This window comes from Zootoca vivipara, chromosome 5, assembly GCF_965207765.1.
Source record: "Zootoca vivipara chromosome 5, rZooViv2.hap1.1, whole genome shotgun sequence".
Taxonomy (NCBI): domain Eukaryota; kingdom Metazoa; phylum Chordata; class Lepidosauria; order Squamata; family Lacertidae; genus Zootoca; species Zootoca vivipara.
The window spans coordinates 25,955,311-25,976,493 of NC_142588.1; the positions used below are offsets into that span (position 1 = coordinate 25,955,311).

General features: G+C 40.6%; 1 protein-coding gene across 1 annotated transcript in view; it reads right to left on the reverse strand.

Moving 5' to 3' along the window:
• Positions 1 to 14,050, reverse strand: part of CTNNA3 (catenin alpha 3) — a 544,761-nt gene extending 530,711 nt beyond the window's left edge. The window contains exons 1-3 of the mRNA XM_035137674.3: positions 13,991 to 14,050; positions 10,916 to 11,024; positions 2,018 to 2,210 (exon numbers count right to left, since the gene is read on the reverse strand). Of these exons, the coding sequence (XP_034993565.3) occupies positions 2,018 to 2,210; positions 10,916 to 11,017 (295 nt within the window). The 5' untranslated portion in view covers positions 11,018 to 11,024; positions 13,991 to 14,050. The remainder of the gene's footprint in view (positions 1 to 2,017; positions 2,211 to 10,915; positions 11,025 to 13,990) is intronic.
• Between the last annotated feature and the right edge of the window lie 7,133 nt (positions 14,051 to 21,183).

Sequence of the window (21,183 nt, forward strand, 5' to 3'; positions counted from 1 at the left end):
TGCAAATCAGGAATCTGAACTAAAGCATCCTCAACAAATGGCCATCCAACCTCTGTTTAAAAACCTCCAAGGAAGTCCAAGGATTCCACCACTGCCCGAGGGAGACTGTGCCACTGTCAAAAAGCTCTTACTGTCAGAAAGATCTTCCTGATGTTTACTCAGAATTTCTTGTAATTTGAATCCATTGCTTCAGGTCCTAGTCTCCAGAGCAGGAAAAAAAACAAGCTGGCTCTGTCTTCTATGTGATAGCTCTTTAGAAATTTGAAGATGGCTATCATATCTCCTCTCAGTCTCCTCTTTTCCAGGCTAAACATACCCAGTTCCCTCAACCATTCCTCATAAAGCTTTGTTTCCAGACCCTTTCTTTGTTTGCAGCTTCCTCCTTGCATCATTTCTTCTGTTATCACCAGGTTAGCCACTACTTTACTTTTAGGTGAAGACAGAGGCAAAGCAGGCATTGAGAAATTTCACCTTCTCTCTGTCAACCAATAGCATTTTTCTATTTTCCACAAAGAGAACCCACCACTTGCTTGTTATGCTTCTTACTTTGAACATAGTAATAAATAATTAAATAAATAAATAAATTTTAACCTTTCTTGAAAGCCTGATTTCATCCCTGTTCCACCCTTCTTACTCCTTTTCCAGCATGTGAAAGGTATGGATTAATGATAATAGAAAAGAGCAACAGTCATGTTTGCTTCTCAAAGCTGGGTGGAAAAAACTGGACTTGCTCTTACTCAAATAATTTCACTATTCATATGTACAAAGAAGAAGAAACACACCTCACTACTATTGTATCTCAACAAGAGTTCTAATGTACATTTTCCTGTAGACTCTAAATAATGTGAGACATTTTATAGCTGGAGAATGCAACATGATCAAGAAATGAAGGAGTTCTTTGGGTATGATGCATGACTCAATATCCATGGAGATTTGCAACAACTACTATAGCATGATATGTTACAGCGGTTCTGCATTCACTAAAATTAGCTTCAGCAATTCCAGTTGTTTGGTGCTGTTCTTTATTGTATTATCCTCCTTTCCACAATGATAGAAGATTCCCTTGTCAAAATTTCAATTAAAATTCATGTATGTATGTATGTATGTATGTATGTATGTATGTATGTATGTAATTGACTTCATGAATATTTTATTTTGACAGTTATCCCAAGTACTGGTCTAAATGTCAATTGCAAAGTGAAAATTTAGGTTGCCTGGCATTACAAAATTGTAAGTTCTGGTATACTGAGATGGATAGGTAGACTAAAATGAGTGATCCTCACTAGAACATTGTATGATTATGGCTGACAGGTAATCTTTTCAGTTCAAGTCACACTGTATTTTCTTCCAATCAATTTGAAAGAATCATTGAAAACATTTATAATACGCACAGGAACAAGCCTGTAACTTATTCAAATATTGGATAGTGGAAAGTGGATGGACAGCAAACATCACACCATGTTGCAATGTACTTATCTAACCCCAAGGTTTCAGCCTCACCTTCTCCAGTGCCTTGTATCTGTGTAGTGTACTGCTGAACATATGAACATGATGACAGCCACAACACAACAGGAACAAACTGAAATCAACCTTCTGATGGTACCACTTTGCAGTCACCACCACTATGAAGTTAACTTTTTTCAACATGTTACCAATGATCCATCCAGGGTTCCCTGCAATTGATATGCTCTCTAAACACAAAAATGAATCAGTTCCAGCTAATGCATCTCTTAGACACAAAGATGCCCATGAATTTCCTTAGAGAACACTTGTGTTCCATTTCACAGGGAAAGGGCTGATTTGCCAGTAACTAGTGAGATTGAGAAAAGAAGGAAAACAATGGTTTAATAAGTTTCAGAATGGGCATGTGCTTATTTTTCCAAACTATGGGGGTTGTTTTGCAATTTTAAGAATCGTAATGGGGGAAAATTCATAGATTAGAGTCAAATGCACTTTAAAAATAATGCAGCCGCTCCTTCAAATAGATGTGTTATTGTCATAGCAATGACAGACTTACTTTCTTTGCGGACATCACGCAGTGCAGCATTAAGTTCCTCCATTAGCACAGGAGCCTCTTTAGCAATTTTTTCCCCTTTGTCCAGTAAGTTCCAAGTGGCTTCTTCCACAGAAGCAAGGATAACACGGGCTCGTTTGGAGCATCCTTTTTTCTTATTAGAAGGGTTTTGAGGGCAATTCACTAATGTGGTAACCTAAAAACATAAAATACATTTTGGTACTTTCAGCTCTGAAATTAAACAGTTACATTTTTCAGCATATATTAAGAAAATAATGATCACAGATAACTGTGACTAATGAAGCTCTAAGGGAATTTTATATCAAATTCATAATCCATGATTTGTGCACACAGCACTGGCATATCCAACATATGGTATATGAAGAAATAAACTCAGAATGAAGCACACACAAACAAATAGTCTCATTAATTGCCCCAAAAGAAGCCTCTAGCTTTTCAAGCTGTTGTAGTGATTCTTCACACAAAGGCAAAATATTTAGAGGTATAACAGTGGTGTCAAAACAGACATCATATAATCATAGTGATCACTTTGCTTATACAGTCATACTTCATGATACGTCCGCTTCATGTTGCGTCTTTTCAGGTCACGGACACGCCGAACCCAAAAGTCCCGGAACGGGTTACTTCCGGGTTCGGTGCATCCATAACCTACGCACATGCGCAGAAGTGCTAAATCACACTTTGCACATGTGCAGAAGCGCAGCATTGTGTCACGCGCATGCGCAGATGCAGCGCTTCATGTTGTGGCCTTTTTATGTCGCGAACGGGCCGCCGGAATGGATCCCGTTCGCAGCATGAGGTACCACTGTATAAGCTTTTCGGGGGAGATAGGTTTAATATTGAAAAGCAACTTTCACTCTATTTCCAGGATAGTGCCCAAATATCATTTTTCTGGGCTCTATACAAACTTGTACAAAACATTGACAAGAAAAGTATTGCCTCCTTTGAAAAACTGAAGATTAGCTTCCTTTACTTTCTTTAGTTCCTTTATTTAAGCTGCTTCAGTGTAAGTTTGTCTGATTTACATTTATCCTGTTTCTCCAAAAATAAGACGTAGTCATAAAATAAGCCATAGCAGGATTTTTAAGCATTCAAGGAATATAAGCCATGCCCCGAAAATAAGACATAGTGATAGGCGCTCCAGCAATGCTGGCTGTGGCAGGAGGAGGGGGGGAATAAGACACACCCTGAAAATAAGCCATAGTATGTTTTTTTGAGGAAAAATAAATATAAGACGGTGTCTTATTTTCAGAGAAACACGGGTATAGCTAGGCATGGCATGTTACATATAAGTATACAAGTCCAATGAGTGGCTACAGTGCCAGATTTACATATAGGCTGAGCAGGCTGCAGCCCAGGGCCTCATAATCAGGGGGGGGGCTTGTCCTCCTGCCATTTTTTTAATTCAGATTTTACTATCTAAGCCCAGTTGCTTAGTAACATTAAACATGTGGCATATGAGTCTATGACTGTATAACAGTTACACAAGTGTGTACTTACTGTTTGGTAAGGTTTGTGGAAGCTTTAAAGCAGGGGTCAGCAAACTACGGCCCCCGGGCTGGATCAGGCCAGTCTGGGTACTAAATCCAGCCCGCCTGGCCATTTAAGAACCCGCCATGAAGCCAAGACTCCCCGCGATGGCAACGGGAGGAAGAAGCCAAGCAGCAGTGGCTCTGCCAATCACACACCGTGCCTGGTTTACCTCAGCACGTTTGATTGGCAGAGACGTCCCCGAACCGCGCTGAAGTAAACTAGGTGCGGTGTTTGATTGGCAGATCCACCACCGCTTGGCCTCTTCCTCCTGCCACCCCCGCCACCATGATGCTCCTGTGGGCCAGAGAGCAGAACCAATGAGCTCACTCTGCCTACCTGCTTCACAAGAAGAAGCGGTGGTGGTGGTGGTGGTGGCGGCGGCAGCAGCAGCAGCAGCCCCTAGGAAGGTAAGTGCAGTGCCCTCTTTCTCTGAGTGGGGAGGAAGCCTGTTTCGCGCCACCGCCACCAGCCCTTCAGCGAATGAGGCAGGCGGCAAACCAAGAAGGCGGCTGGGGCTGGAGGGGTGGGAAGGAAGACTACTTGCCCCCCTCGCCTCTTCTTCCAGCTCCCCCGCCCCCAGTACCGCTTCTCCAGAGCTGCCATCCCTCCTTCACCTCAGCCGTTCTCTGCATATTGTACTTACCGCCCTTTTCTCCAAGGGGCGATTGTTGGTCTGTGTGTGTGTGTTTTGGGGTGTGGCGGGAGGATGAGCAGCATGCTGGTGGGTGAGCTTTTCTGTTGAGGACCCTTCCCCACCCCGTTCTAATGCACACTATTTTATTTTATCATGGCTGCCCTTCCCCCGCCCCATTCTTCCCAGTGTGCATAGGAATTGGTTCATTTTTCCCCCTTCAAAATATAGTCCGGCCCCCCACAAGGTCTGAGGGACAGTGGACTGGCTCCCTGATGAAAAAGTTTGCTGACCCCTGCTTTAAAGCTACTCAGAATCAAATAATAAAAGCTATGAAACAGATCACTGCTAGTAAATGAAAGTGACAAAAAGAACAGAAAGAGAAAACCACTCTTGCCATATAACTTTGTACAGTAGGCAGAAACACCCCTGCATAATCCCTCAGATACAGAACATTCATGTTTACAAACAGAAGAAAATCAAGTAGTCCACACTGTGCAGTCAGAGCAGACAGAAGAATAAGCAGTTTATACAGGTGAAACTCGGAAAATTAGAATATCATCTAAAAGTGCATTTATTTCAGTAATGCAACTTATTATTTATTATTTTATTTTAATTTTTACAAATGCTTTCTTTTGGAAATTCCACAGTAATAAAACAAATAGTTTTAAACATCGCTATTACATTTCATTAATTACATTCCATTTATAATTGACCCGCCTAACGAAAAATAATTACAATTACAACAAATAAAGGCTTGACATATCTTGCTTTGCATGTCACGCATCTATCTCATATATTGGTTTCACCTTTTAAGTTGCGTTACTGAAACAAATGCACTTTTCAACGATATTCTAATTTTCCGATTTCACCTGTACACAAAACACAGCCTCCCAATAACTTCAAGGAGAACTGTTGTCGGTTACAGGTAGGTAGCCGTGTTGGTCTGAGTCGAAGCAAAATAAAAAAATTCCTTCAGTAGCACCTTAAAGACCAACTAAGTTTATATTTTGGTATGAGCTTTCGTGTGCATGCACACTTCTTCAGATACACTAGAAACAGAAGTGTCAGACCCTATATATATACAGAGGGTGGTGGGGGTGGGTGGGAATGGGAGATGGGCTGATGGGAGTGGTAAACCTGTAGATGGGTGTTAATGGCTGCTGATGGCTGCAATTAGTCCTGGGCTGAGGTGCTAAAGAAAGCTTGATCATGCATAATGAGATAAGAATCCGATATCTCTATTCATCCCAGGTGCTTCCATGAATGAGATATCGGATTCTTATCTCATTATGCATGATCAAGCTTTCTTTAGCACCTCAGCCCAGGACTAATTGCAGCCATCAGCAGCCATTAACACCCATCTACAGGTTTACCACTCCCATCAGCCCATCTCCCATTCCCACCCACCCCCACCACCCTCTGTATATATATAGGGTCTGACACTTCTGTTTCTAGTGTATCTGAAGAAGTGTGCATGCACACGAAAGCTCATACCAAAATATAAACTTAGTTGGTCTTTAAGGTGCTACTGAAGGAATTTTTTTATTTTGTTGTCGGTTAGTACCACTACAAGCACAAAAACTTGTGGAGAAAATGACAATGAAGTGACAGGACCTATAGCCAAAGAATTAGCACAAGGCATTGAAGGAACATGTCACAAGATAGTTATTTACACCAAAAGAAGCAGTTCAAGCTCATTGTAGTCTTAAAGCGAAGACCCTAGCATTGCAGACACAGATACACCAATTATTCATGCTACTAGTGATTTCAGAGACAATAAAAATGCATGCTTATGGATCACAATGAATAATGTGGGGAATTCACGGAATTCAGTCAATGTAGAGGGCAATCACGTGACAATGTAGCCAATATGGCTGGAAAGTATAATGGCATTCAACAATAAATGATGGAAAGCAACAAGTGAGCAAAATTTATTCCATGTGATGGACATCCCCAAAGTCTAATTGGACAAATCACAATTGATTCATGCCTGGATGCAGAATTATTTTCTGCCACAATGAATGAGCTTTATTGTGTTTTTTCAGCATCTACAAAAAGATCTGAAGAAGCATATTTGAAAAAGTGTGTATGCACACAAAAGTTCATACCAAGACAAACTTAGGTGGCGCTGTGGGTTAAACCACTGAGCCTAGGGCTTGCCGATCAGAAGGTTGGCGGTTCGAATCCCTGCAACGGGGTGAGCTCCCGTTGCTCAGTCCCAGCTCCTGCCAACCTAGCAGTTCAAAAGCACGTCAAAGTGCAAGTAGATAAATAGGTACCGCTACAGCGGGAAGGTAAACGGCATTTCCGTGTGCTGCTCTGGTTCGCCAGAAGCGCCTTTGTCATGCTGGCCACATGACCTGGAAGCTGTACGCCGGCTCCCTCGGCCAATAACGCGAGATGAGCGCCGCAACCCCAGAGTCGGTCACAACTGGACCTAATGGTCAGGGTCCCTTTAAGGTGCTACCAGAAGGATTTTTTAAATTTTGTTATAAAAAGATGGGCAGTCTAAAAAATTCTTGCCTATTGAGTCATTGTGCTATATTTGGATCTGCAAACAGTATCAGAGCTGTTTCATGAAAACATTCAACAATCTAGCTGCCTTAAATGAAGTTTATTCCATTTATGAAGAGAAACACCTGTATAAAACTTTTCAGAAGGGAGCCTAGTAGTATAATTTAGAACAAGGAAATACTGGATTAAAGGTAAAGGTAAAGGGGCCCCTGACCATCAGGTCCAGTCGTGTCCGACTCTGGGGTTACGGCGCTCATCTCGCTCTATAGGCCGAGGGAGCCAGCATTTGTCTGCAGACAGCTTCCGGGTCATGTGGTCAGCATGACAAAGCTGTTTCTGGCGAACCAGAACAGCGCACGGAAACGCCGTTTACCTTCCCGCCGGAGCAGTCCCTATTTATCTACTTGCACTTTGATGTGCTTTCAAACTGCTAGGTGGGCAGGAGCTGGGACCGAGCAATGGGAACTCACCCCATTGCAGGGATTCTAACCGCCAACCTTCTGATCAGCAAGCCCTAGACTCTGTGGTTTAACCCACGGCGCCACCTGGGTCCCACAAGGAAATACTGGATTAGAGAGGGTTAAACATCCATCAACCCCCTCTCAGTCACCTCATTCCCAAAATGGTTTTTTCTGTAATGAAGGGCATTAGGGGTAGTGTTCCACATTAGCAGAATTGTTGTATAAATTCAGAAAAAGGTAGCATTAAATTTTAGCAGCACAATAAGCAGATGAACGGTTACTACAGAGCTTTACATACCTAATACCACATTGTTAAATATGAAATTGCTTCAGATGTAAAGGATTACCATTTTGTGCAAAGAATACAATTTAAAACTGGATTAGCATATCTTAGTCCCAATTCTAACATTGCATTTCTCATCCACACAGGCTATCCCAGCCATCTCTACTTATGTGGTAACCCATGCAAATGTTCTGTGCAGTCACTATTATTGACCAGCAGTTTCTGTCACTGCAGGGGACTGCATCTGAGGGCCAGTGTTTTATAGTGGGTAGGAGCAATGGACTCATAATCTGGTGAACCAGGTTCGATTCCCGGCTCCTCCACATGCAGCTGCTGGGTGACCTTGGGCTAGTCACACTTCTTTGAAGTCTCTCAGCCTCACTCACCTCACAGAGTGTTTGTTGTGGGGAGGAAGGGAAAGGAGATTGTTAGCCGCTTTGAGACTCCTTAGGGTAGTGATAAAGCGGGATATCAAATCCAAACTACTACTATTCTTCTTCTTCTTCTTCTTTTAAGGAAAGAATATCTGACTAAATCTACCCAAAATCACATGGGAACACAAACCCCCAGCTCTAAATTAACATTCTAGCAACTGGACCACAGAGGGGCAAGATTAGGGGTAGGCGGTCTGTGGCAAATATAATCAAATCAGTTATTTCGATAGTGCAGCTATATAATACCACTTATAGGTGACACTGAGAAGATGGGGCAGTAGAGAAAGCCCTTCCACCTTCCTGCAAAATCAGATGTTTACAAGATGTTAAAGAAATTTTGGTAGAGCCTGGTGGAGGAAGTAAACAATGAAGGGAGAGCTAATCTCTGCTAGCTGTGTCACTGACATGTAGAACAGAGAATATAGAGCTTGATAAATGATAAAATGACATTTTTTTTCTTTTTTTCTCTTTTACCGATATTGGTCACATCTTTTCACAGCTTATACAGTACTTGCAATGAAAGATGATTGTATACATGCTGCTTCTTATACAGAAGTGATATCCACATAGGACAGACCTTATATTGCCACATAGGTAAAGGTAAAGGGACCCCTGACCATTAGGTCCAGTTGTGACCGACTCTGGGGTTGCGGTGCTCATCTCGCGTTATTGGCCGAGGGAGCCGGCGTACAGCTTCTGGGTCATGTGGCCAGCATGACAAAGCCGCTTCTGGAGAAACCAGAGCAGCGCATGGAAACGCCGTTTACCTTCCCACTTGGAGCGGTACCTATTTATCTACTTGCATTTTGACGTGCTTTTGAAATGCTGTCACATAGCTCAGAGCATTTATTTGCCTTCTGGTTTGGGGCACTCCATGGAAGTTGTAAGAAGAAGTGAGACAGCCTGCTGGCCACATACATCTGTCTGAAAACACAAGGAATGCTGAGAGAAATATGCCTCATTCACTAGTATTAGGTTTAGGGGAAAATAACTTGTAACAAATTCATCACGGTTTAAATTTTTAAAACAAACTAGGGGGAACACACAGAAAACTCTGGCTAAAAGTGCCTGTCATACTAGAACTAAGTACAGCTCAGAGTTTGGGGAAAAGAAAAAGAAAGAAAACTTCCATAAACCAAATCCACCAAGAATTTTTGGATTATCAAGTTGACCTGCATGGAATGGAGACATAAATTAACAGTAGGAGAGAGTTCTCCTAACTCAGTATGAACCTCTGACTAAAAATGGCTAGGTTAAAGGGCAGTGCAAAAGAAGCAAAGTGGTCACTTCAAACCTAATAGTTTATTTATCTGCTTGAACCATTTATACACCAATAGCACCTAGTAAACTTTTATCTCACTGATGAATAATACAAATAAAATGGGCAGCAGTTTAGTATTTAGTTTCTATAATCTTCATACTTTAGTTTAATACTGCAACTTTATTTTCTGCTTGTAAAAAAGGAAATGAGAGAAACAGTTTCAAAATTAATCTTTACCTACAAATAAACAAGGAACAGGGATTATACAGATTGGATCTAGAAAATTGGATTAGAAAATTGGATCACATTCACAGAACCACAAGAAAGTGAAGTTCAGACAACAAAGTTAAGACAACTCAGGAAAAGAGAGAGAAAAATATTCATGACTTGGCTAAGTGAGAATTAAGAAAATGATGAAGGGCATATGATATAGTTACAATAATAAAAAAATGCAATTACCAGGGGAAACATGTGTAATCAATTGAAAGAATTTACTGCAAGTAGAGGCCATTGTGAAAGTTATTACATGGAATAAATGGAATGAAATTATTGAAATATATCAGAGGGTAGGCATCTGTGTAAACTAGCTAACTGATTTACCTATACATATGCCAGTGGGAAGTTTTAGGTTCAGGAAAAATCAAGCTTTTATGTGAGTACTAAGGAATATGTAAAAAGGCTAAAATTTATGAATAGAGAGCTATCTAAACAGAAGAGATTCAGCTTAGCTGTTGACAGTGCCGCTGGAAGCCACTCGGGCATCCGGAGCGGCAAACATGACGTGCACCCGGGGGTGGGGCGTCGCTACGTAGCGTGCATGCGCAGCGTCACTACGTACGATGCATGCATCGCTACGTACTACACATGCGTCACTATGTATGACACATGCATCATTACGTAGTGACGCTGCACATGCACGCTACATAGCGGGGTGCCGCTGGCGCCGCTCATGCTGCCCCCCAAAACATGGAGCTGGGAGTGGCCCGCTCCCACCTTGCTACGCCCCTGGCTGCTGAACCTAAATTATTACAGTTCAGCAGAAGTCACTTTATGCATCCCCAACACTAAAACCAGAGCCTGTCAGCTTCAAAACTTAACTCTGGCCATAGTTCTGAAACATTTGCAAAGCATACTCTCTGACAAAGTCTAGGCCTAAAATAGCACAAGTCTCCTTGAACTCACAAATACACAGAGGAAAGCACAAATTACACACAAGCCTCTATCTTGCCTTTTGTTCACATACCAGTTCAATAGTTTTGCAGAGAGGAGGTTTGGGTCTCCTATAACCTAGTCTGTATTGAGTCATTGCCTACCTGCAAGCCCTTGCACTGTTCTCAGTAGGAAACAGATTTCTAACAGGCCAAAAGAGGAGGTTCAGCCTCCTCCCCTAACATTCACATATTCTAGCCCACATGTCCTCTTTTTCATGGGTATGGAAAATGAGAGTTGTCATAGCAATCCATAGATAAATGAAGAAGTCGGCAAATGTATCCTCTTTTTTGCTCTTCAAAATATGGCAACCCTTGATATCTTCACTGTGTGCACAAATTGTGGTTTACACACTAAGTTCATAATCCTTATTTTTGGTAGGCATGAGTTCACACTTTATGCAGTGGAAAATGCATATACAGCTATCCTGAGTCAATATTTTGCTCAACTGATTTTTCTGAACTCTCATAAAATATCACATGAACCATCTCAAAAAAATTCCTAGTTTCATTTAATAGTTCCATAACACACCTTTCCTATTTCTAATTTACCTGAATAATGAGAGGTTCCAGTAACTTCTCCACAGTATGTGTCTGAATCTGCAGGTTCCGTGGATCAATTTTCATTTTCATGTATGGCATGGCTGCTGACATTTTTTCCCTGGGAGCAAAAGGAAAATAATTTATTATGTAGTTGTATCAGCAATCATGGTATCTATAAAGCTAAGCATATATGCTTAATTACGCCAAGAAATTTACAAGCTAAAGCCAGATTGAGAGGATGAGAAAGCAGCAGGAAGGCTAAGACAATAAAAAAGACAAAACATATTCATCAGGGTTCCAAATGAATGCAACTACAGTACACTTATACATAGACAGTGCCATTGGATATACATAGACAGTGCCATTGGTTAATCTAGCTCAGTATTGTCTACAATGACTGGAATTATCTATCCAAGGTTGCAGGAAACGGTCTTTCCCACCCCTATCTGGAGATGCTGGGGACTAAAACTGGGACATGAATGCAAAAAAAAGATGCACTACCATTGGCCATAAGATCAGGTGCATTCGTTTCAGCACAACAACAACAACAACAACAACAACAACAACAACAACAACAACAACAACAACACACTAACTTCAGAAGGTAGAAGATGGAAACTTGCAAGTGTCGGAATTATATTCTTGAGCCAAAGTGAGAATTGCTGAGCTCCGGACTTTATAAAATAATAGATTTACAGTGCAATCCTAACCATATCTACTCAGAAAGAAGTCCTCCTGAGGCAAGCGGGGCTTACTCCAAAGTAAGTAGGGTTAGGATTGTAGCCTTATTTGTAATCTCTCCTGGTAGATATATGGTTTTTCCAACTAAGTCTCCATCTGCACTAAGTCCATTCTCTGTAATTGCTGCCCTTCCTTGCACCACACCTTAGAAATAATCCAAACAACACTTTTGTGAAATAGTTGTAGATGCATATTGTTGTGTTGTCCCTCTATGGCCCCATTCACATTAGTAGGGACCCCTATCCCAGTCATAGCTGCCAAGTTATCCCTTTTTTAAAGGGATTTTCTTTTATGCTGAATAGGCTTCCTCGCGAGAAAAGGGAAAACTTGGCAGCTATGATCCCAGTACTGCTGCTGTTTCTTGCTTGCTTGGACCAGCCTACAGTCATACTGCCACATATAAGTACCCAACATTACTACAATAATGCCAGCTTGCAACCAGACATTATTTCCAACCAGTTTACCATGGGAGGCAAGAACATAATTATAAGGTGAGCAAGTAAACTTATGCAGAAATATAATTCTTCACGTCAGACATGATCAAAAGACATATAAACCATAATGTTGCAACCTCAGAGATATTTGGGAGAAATCCTGTTTAGCATATATAGATATGGCCTTTATCTCTCATTCACTTATCTCAACAATATTATTTTATACTCTGATTCTGACAGCCTCCTTATCCCGCTGGTGTATTTATTTTTGTCACGTAGACAAGTGTTACATCACTTTTGGTAAATACTAACATTTGGCTCAGTCCTCCTCAGTTAACAAAAAATGGCATCTCAGACTTTCACTTATGTGATATTTTTCTCATGTGCTGAACTACGGGAACATCTGTTCTCAGATTCTCCTGGATATGGATTCATAAGTGTTAACATCCTGTACCATGATTAGAAAAAGATATTGAACTATTTATCATTTGATTGTGAATCCACACCTAGAAAAGCTGGGTAGCATCATTGAATTATTGCCATGTATGACTTTAATTAATTCTCCTACTTGATTACTTATTTGACATGGCCTTTACTAACCTCTTTCAGAGTGTTATTTCTCAAACAGAGCCTTTAGCCCAGTTGGTTGCTCTTCCAACTGGAGCCAATAAATCAATAACTGGGCCATCATATAAAACCCAGTTATTTGGGTAGAACAGCCTTGAAGGGACTTGTGTCAGCCTATCGCAAAATACATTAATATAGTTATAGTACAGCTCTGTGCATGCTTACTAGGAAGTAACTGCTATTGAACTAAGTGGGACTTTTACCTTTTTACTAGTAAGTAAAAAGTTAGTTTCTTAAAGGCAAAACTGTGAAAACTCAATAAAATGTGAGCTTTTTCATAACAATAAATCAACATAAAGGGTATAACTTAACATACAGTATAAAGTCTTAATATTGAATGCTTCATAAAGTGCCTTAGAAGTCGACACAAAAACTAAAGAGATGCAACATGTGTTATATTTCCTTCCTTGATTAAATATAGACCTTTAAAAATAACTATACAACTAGTGGAGAGATCCCAATTGTTTTTAATCTGTGTTACCTCAGGCCCAGAGAGATTCTGCTTTATAAACCAATTCCAATAATGTTGCAAAGGTAGTGAATACCTTTTGACATCTTCCAATGCCCTGCAAATTACAAGTGCTATAGACAGGCACATATTTTGCCAATGTTCACATAGCCAGAACCTACACGATTATTGATTTCAGTGGGATTTACTCCCAAGCGTGCATACATTTGAAATATGAAGTCAGTATTTTGAATATTTTGTCAATATCATCCCACTAGTCTTGCACATAAATTCTGGGTTCCTTAGCTAACTAGATCTTCAGAGCTGTACAATAAACTGTACAAAATTTGGTTATGTGCAGAAATACCTAATTTCTATAATTTATTGATTTCAGAATTTGAATCTTCTTGGTCCAGTTTGCACAGAATATATAAAATCTTAAATTGTAAGAGCATATTTTTGTATGCACTTGAGACAGAAAGAATATTATTAGGTGCCGTAATTCCTAATAAATCTTTCTCTTAACAAAACTAGATGGAATAACTACACATACAGAATTTTAGTACAAAGCAATGTGTAAAGCCACTTTGGTTTTTTCTTTCTGTATATTGAATGAACGAACAAAAACTGACACATCAGGAGTTTAAAGTTTTTTGTAACTTTAACAAGAGTACTGTCAACTCAGCTAATGAGTGACACTTCCTTAGTACATGTGTGCACTATATGTTCTCACTTGCCTTAGAAAAAACCAGCTAGTCTGTTTCAGTCACAGAACTCAACTGAATGGTAATTTGTGTCAAAAGATTTTTAAAGGTGCAATGCTACAACACTCACCTATTCAGAATACAATCAGTTGCCGTTCAAGTGCTGAACCAGTGTGTAGGCAATTCTCCCAAAGTTTAGAAGTTCAGTGCAGCTATTATAGCTCACTACTTGGCTTATCATACATCTGCAAACAGAAAGCCTGACAAGCACTGCAGTGTATTTCAGGGTAAGTGACAGCAGAGCCATAGGAGCTGCTAGACAGTGGGGGGGGGGGCAATCCTTAAAGCTATACAGAGCAATACTATACAAACTCTTGGACAAATGAAAAAATAAAAATAAAGAACATAATTCTTCTAGTCTACATGGAACATACCTGGATAAAAGATGCCTTGTTTTGCCAAGAGAAAACTGTCTTTGTTTCCAGATTATTGGTGCCCCCCCTTTCTTCTCTCCTACAATTTGGTCAAATGCCAATCTCAGCCTCAAAGCAATGACTCAGAATTTCAAAGAGCACAGCAGAGGGATTCATAAGGTTATCACCCACTGCACTGGGATTGCAATGTTATTGTTATTTTTTCTTTTCTGCATCGTGTGGCAACCCACAGAATATTGCATCTGACTCATAAGATGTATTTTGTCTACCACCCACTTCCAAACAGAAGTATGTTGGTAAGAAGCAGTACTCAACCCTGACAGTCATTTTACTTAATTGCTCTCCTTTGTGCGGGCATCTAGAGCAGGTTCTGCCCATTTGTAGATGATGGAATGAATGATTATGAAATTTCAACACTTCTTGTCCTCAAGGTGGAAGAGTCCTCAGACTGCTTCCACCTTGAGCACTGACTGTGGAAGAGCCTTCTCTGTTCATTCACTTTTACAGGGCATCTGCATGTTTTCTCTGTTCAGCTTCTAAGTTCTCTCCCCCCACCCAAGCTAGAATATCTATCTATCTGTCTATCTTGATATAGATACAGGCATTTGAAATTTCCACCCAGCTGTGGTGGTAATCTTACTGTAGGAATTTCATTCTCTATCAAGGAGGAAACAGAGCTCTTTACTGGAATAATGACGACCCTTGCTGTAACACAGAGAAGACTCCCTGGAAAAGACCCTGATGCTGGGAAAGATGGAGGGCACAAGGAGAAGGGGGCGACAGAGGATGAGATGGTTGGACAGTGTTCTCGAAGCTACGAACATGAGTTTGACCAAACTGCGGGAGGCAGTGGAAGACAGGAGTGCCTGGCGTGCTATGGTCCATGGGGTCACGAAGAGTCGGACACGACTAAACAAGAGCTGTAACACAAAGTAAGAGAGAACTGCACATAAAACCACCAAATCTCTTAGGAGGCCAAGACAGTGCAAAGGCATACTTGACAGGATATGTTTTATAGTTGCAGTTAGCTCTTAATTTTATATTTCTCACCTGTCATCATCATTAGTTGATGTCAGCACAACTCTAGGAATGTTATTTGTTAGCCTCTTTTTTGTTACTGAGACAATACATAAAACACAAATCATGTTTTATAGGCGCCACCAAAAAATTGTTACTATATTTTTTCTTTAATTTGCCCTTATGCAGGAAAGATATTTAGAATGCAAGAGACTTGTTATCTGTGAAATTTTTACAGTTTTTCTTGGAATGGAAAATATGGTGTATTCTCCCATAACAGCAACCTGGCTGTTGTAAAATAGTTGGCACAAAATATTATAGTTCTATAGAGTTTAATGAAGCTAAGCCAATTTAAAGCAACAGCATGTCTGTTCTAGCTAATGCTAAATGTCAGCATAATGTCCTGCTCAGTTGACCTATGACACCATACGTGATAGTTTACCATTTCTTAAAAACTATGCCTTCCTGTTTTTTAAAAAACCTAATAAACAAAATGATGTGTCCAGAGCCTTGTCTTTAACTGAGACTTTTACAACCTTCACCAAAAATTATAGCTTTTTTTACTTTGAAACCGGCAATTACATTACTTTGATCTAGATTACATTTTTATGTGTTTTATCCTTCATCGCTTGAACCTCCTTGATCTCAGTGGCACTTGTGAGGAATTGCACACTGTCTTTTTATGGCATATTTTTATATATTTTATCAAGTTGTTCTTTAAACTTTGGCAAAAAAATATAAATCCTTTCCCCCTTTTGTCATATAATCTATGTTCTTAACATAGCTGCCAAGTTATCCCTTTTTTACAGGGATTTTCCCTTATGCTGAATAGGCTTCCTCGCGAGAAAAGTGAAAACTTGGCAGCTATGGTTCTTAAGCCTTTACCATTTCAGCTGCTAGCTACATCTACCACAAATTGAACGATTCCAGGAGAGAGAGGAAGATATCTAAGCTGTGCCACCTGGACTTTTCTCTCCCCTTTCACAGGAGAGAAAGAGAGGCAGAAAGGCAAGCACAGCCTAGGAGTCTACTTTATTTGGGTTCTCCACAGAGGGCTATCTACAAACAACTGTCCTGTGGGAAGATAGAGATAGAGGTAAACAAAGAAGACATCATCCACCACTAAGGACCCTCTGGTAGGGATAGGAGAGAAATTTGCATTTAAAGGAAACCTACCTAATTCACACTTTCCAAAGCAATTTCAAAATGAAACACAGCCATCCTTCAAAATTGACACTTCTCTGAATTTTGCAATGCAGTTCTTCACCAAAGTAATGTATACCAAGGTGAAGTATGCATAAAAATGTATATACAGTACTCATGAAAATAGCAAGTGCATTCTGTTAAGGGAAACTGCTTTGCAAAAAGCTAATATTAGGCAAAATTGCATTAAAATGTATATTAGGAGAAATTCCCACTAAAATGCTGATGAATTTTCATGAGGTCTAAACAAAAAGAATTTAGAAACTGATGTGGAAATGTGTAGAACTAAACTTAACATTGGAAAAAGGAGAAACAGAGAAACTGAATTTTTAAAAATTGTCCATCCCTATACCCTATGGGAAAGATCCTCATGACTTATGTTTTTGTTATTGGATTAATGTATTTTCACTGATGTTATGAAAGCTGCTTTGGAAATATTCGTATCCTTAAAAGTGGGATATAATGTAAGTCAGGGGTCAGCAAACTTTTTCAGCAGGGGGCCGGTCCACTGTCCCTCAGACCATGTGGGGGGGCGGACTATATTTGGGAAAAAAATGAACGAATTCCTATGCCCCACAAATAACCCAGAGATGCATTTTAAATAAAAGGACACAGTCTACTCATGTAAAAACATGCTGATTCCCAGACCGTCCGTGGGCCAGATTTAGAAGGCGATTGGGCTGCATCTGGCTCCCGGGCCTTAGTTTGGGGACCCCTGATGTAAGTAAATGTAACACATAAATAATCTGATAAGGATTTCTATTTGTAACATGTCCACAGCTCTCAAATTGGTCATAATCCAGCAGCTGACACAATCATTATCAGGTAGAGTAGAACTAATGGCTTCACATTATTCCCTTCCCTTAAAAAAATAATCACTGCAGTCCTGTCTTCCCCATCTCACTTATTTACTCAAATCACATGATATAGGTTTTTAGTGAGTTACATGATATCCACACAGTGCTGTAAAGGCTTCTCTGCAGAGAAAGGCTACAACAATAAAGCATCTCCAAGGTTTAAATAAGGCAGCAAGATGCAACAAAGGACAGATCTCCTGCAAATGCATTTGTCATATGGTGATAAGAACAACCACACTAGTTGAAATTCCGCTTTCAATTAACACAATATACACATAATAATGATGATGATGATGATAATAATAATAATAATAATAATAATAATAATAATAATTTATTATTTATACCCCGCCCATCTGGCCGGGTCTCCCCCACCACATCATCATTTGTATCTGGCGTTATGATTTTTTTGCTCCAATTGCCATGTTAATACTACTTTCAGCTAAATTGTTGATGGATGATGAAAAACACTCTTTGGGCCCTTTTTCTTAAGTATTCATACTTGTGTTCATTATGTTATCAGGACACTTTTTTACAACCATGCTTTCAATACAATTTGCTCCTTCAAAAAATTGGGGGTGGCGGCTTCCGGGTTCAGCGCCAGCGTCGATCGGCGGGGTTTCGTCTCGTCTCCGAGACGGCCCGTCTCTGCTAGGAGTGGGGAGGGCAGCGAGAGCGACGCTGCGCCCCTTAGAACCTCGGGAAGGGCGTCCCGAGGGCAATTTGCTCAGCACAGACCCAATCCGGACTCCCCAACTCTTCGGCTAGCTCTAATAAGAGCTCCGGAGTGAGGAGGGTAGAAGTCGCGGGGGCCATTTTGAGCGGCAACGTTATTCTAGCAGGGAGAAGCTTCAAGCCGAAGGCGGAGAGCGCTGGATTCTTCCGAAAATAAAACGATTGGAAAAGACTGTAAGTAACCTCACGATTTGGATTATAAAACAATTTGGATTTGGGAGAGAGGGGAGAAAAGAGGAAGCCACCCCCCCCACGGTAACAAAGAGACAGTAAATAGAAACCCGATGCCATAAACAGAAGATTTGTAATTCAAAAGGATCCCTCAAAGGCATCAAAGAGAATCTCCCCTTTGATGCAGGGTGAAAAGGGGAGAGAGACTGTGGTTTATGACTGCCCTGCAGCAAGAGGTAAGCCTAAGAAAAACCTTTCTTTCCCTTGGGAGCCGGCAGCCCAGACAACCCAGTGAGTTGATCAGGATTTATAAGTCAATTTTTACTTCACTTTGTATTTCTGGACTTTGTGGAATTTCTTTTTTGATTTAAGTGCTTGTGAAATGTGAGTTCGAACTTTATTGTTAATAAGACTTGAAGAATGCAGCCAGCTTGTTAAAATGGAGTCGAGAAAATAAACTGTGATCATATTCCACCCCACGTGACAAGTTTTGACCTTGGCAGGACTGAAATATGTCAACAAAAAAGTGTTCCCCTGAGTTCCAGCGGTCTGTTTTGACCTTAATGTGGGAAACAAGAATAGAGCTATGTCAAGAGGAGACACGACGGCAAGTGTTACAGCAAAAATTCCAGGAGGTGATGGCGGAATATGATTTTTTAGGAGATGAAGCTTTTGACACTGAAAAAGATGAATGTGAGAATAACAATGATGGGGAAGGAAAAGATGAGGATGAGGACTGTGATGATTCAACACAAAATGAAGCACACCACGGAAAAAATGATGACTCTACTCTACAAAAAGTTGGATGGAGTGCCCTGCTTTTGAGGGGGGCACGATTGGTATTATTGGAATTCCAGAACACCCACAGGGAAGAAGGAAAAAATATGCAGAGAAGAGAAGAAATCCAGGGGTCCTGTATGGTGGCCTGGATGGCAAAAGACTGTAAACAGGGGGTGGGGTGAAGGGAAAGTGATGTTGTGATTATAAGGATTATAAGGATGGATTAACAGGTTTATAACTGGTCTGCTGACTTTGGAATTTGCTGGATTGGGGGGGGGGTGGAGCCGGTAATCGGGGATGTAAGGTTAAATTGAGAATAGTTATAGTTTTAAAAGTGAATGGATTTCGGAAAATGTGAAAATATGGAGGCTTATAGAGGGAGGGGAAAAAAATTAGGCACGGGAAGAGAAAATGGGAGTTTGATTTTTCAGTGATTTGAATATTAGATGAAAATGCTAACAATTGATTTATAAGTTGTATAAGATACAAAGGTGTATTTTTATAAAGTAAGAAACTGTTGCAGATGATAAAAAAGGGATGAAAACCGGGGAAGGGGGGGGAGGGGAAGCCCACAAAATATGGTTTTACAACTATGAATGCAAGAAAATTTTTCTGTTTTGTATTGTTTTTTTCTTTCTTTTTTCGCTCTTTCTTTTTTCCCTTTTTTCCTATATCTATTTTTCTCTTTTTTTGGTATGATAATAGATGGTTGGATGGATGTCCTCCTGCGTACTGCCCTGGTTTGCTGGAGCTCCCTGGTGGCAGGGGGGGGCTTTGGGGTCAGGGGAGGGGGGGGAGGACAGAAATCCAAGCATAAAATGGACCATCTCTGACTGTTCACATACATGGGATACTTCTGTGGCAGGGGAGGACCCATGTGGGTGGGTAGGAAGGAGGTGGAAAAGGGGTTTAAGTATGTACCGTTTTTTTGTTTTTTTTGTACTTTGTAAAATTAATAAAAAGTATGTTCAAAAAATTGGGGGTGGCCATATGGTTTTGTTTGCAATAGGTGCATGGCCCATAGTTTCTTGCTAAAAAGCTTTTCATACCACAAATGTTCCAGGGAGGTTCTTGTTCTGCTTTTGTTGCAGTAGCATAAGAGTGCCTCTCCAGATAGCAATAATAATCTTACTGCCACCCCAATCTCTGCCAAGCAGTGCACAATATTCCAAGGAGTCTTGGCACTCAACCAGAGTCTGTGTTCCTTTGGAGAAAATGAGATATAGCAACGTCTGCAGTGTCTTTGAAATATGATTTATTTACACATATTTACACTGGAAGACTTCAATAGAGAAAGATTTCATAGCATTCACATCTCAGGAGGAGCCCAGCTTCACAGCATCCCAACAATGGATTCCTAGGCATCTCCATGCCTCTCTCCCAGCCTGCCAAAATGGTTCCTGCCTTCACATCACCTCTAAATTTCAAAAGCATGCATTTTTCCTGTGTGACATCACACTCCTCTGTTACCCTGGCTACCTCCCTCTCTCAACTCTCCTATTTTCTTCCGTTAACTAACACACAACGGGGGGGGGGCAGGAACTGTATGGTCATTTGTTCTTCAATGGCCCAGTTTTCAGTATCCTTAGTTCTTGATGACATCACTAACAGACATCTCCTGAACAGGAGAACTGGTTCAGCCTATATTTTTCACTGGCCTGGAATCATACTTCTAAAAACAGCTAAATTCTACCCCTTTAATAAATGTAGAAATATGGGGAGTCTGTCCCCCCTCCCAATTTAGAACAATATGGTAACTCTGGGGAAGCCTCACAGAAGTAATAAAAAGGAATGATGTATGGATGGTCCAGTATAAATCTACCTCTAATGTACTATTAATGACAAATTAAAGAAAACACTCACAAGAAGTCCACCAGGCGGGATAGGGCCTTTCTGCCACACAAAAAATCTCATTGGGCTACCAACACTGCTTTTCTTGCAGGGCTCTCAGCTTTTATCATTTATCAAACTCGAAGAAATTTGGTTGGTGCCATTTTTCAATAACTTTGTAAAGAAACGTAAAAAGAGCCTGGCAGGATCAAGCAAAAAGCTTGTCTAGTCCAGTATCTTGTTCTCAGAGTGGCCAACTAGATGCCTATAGGAAGCACCACAGCACTCACCCCACT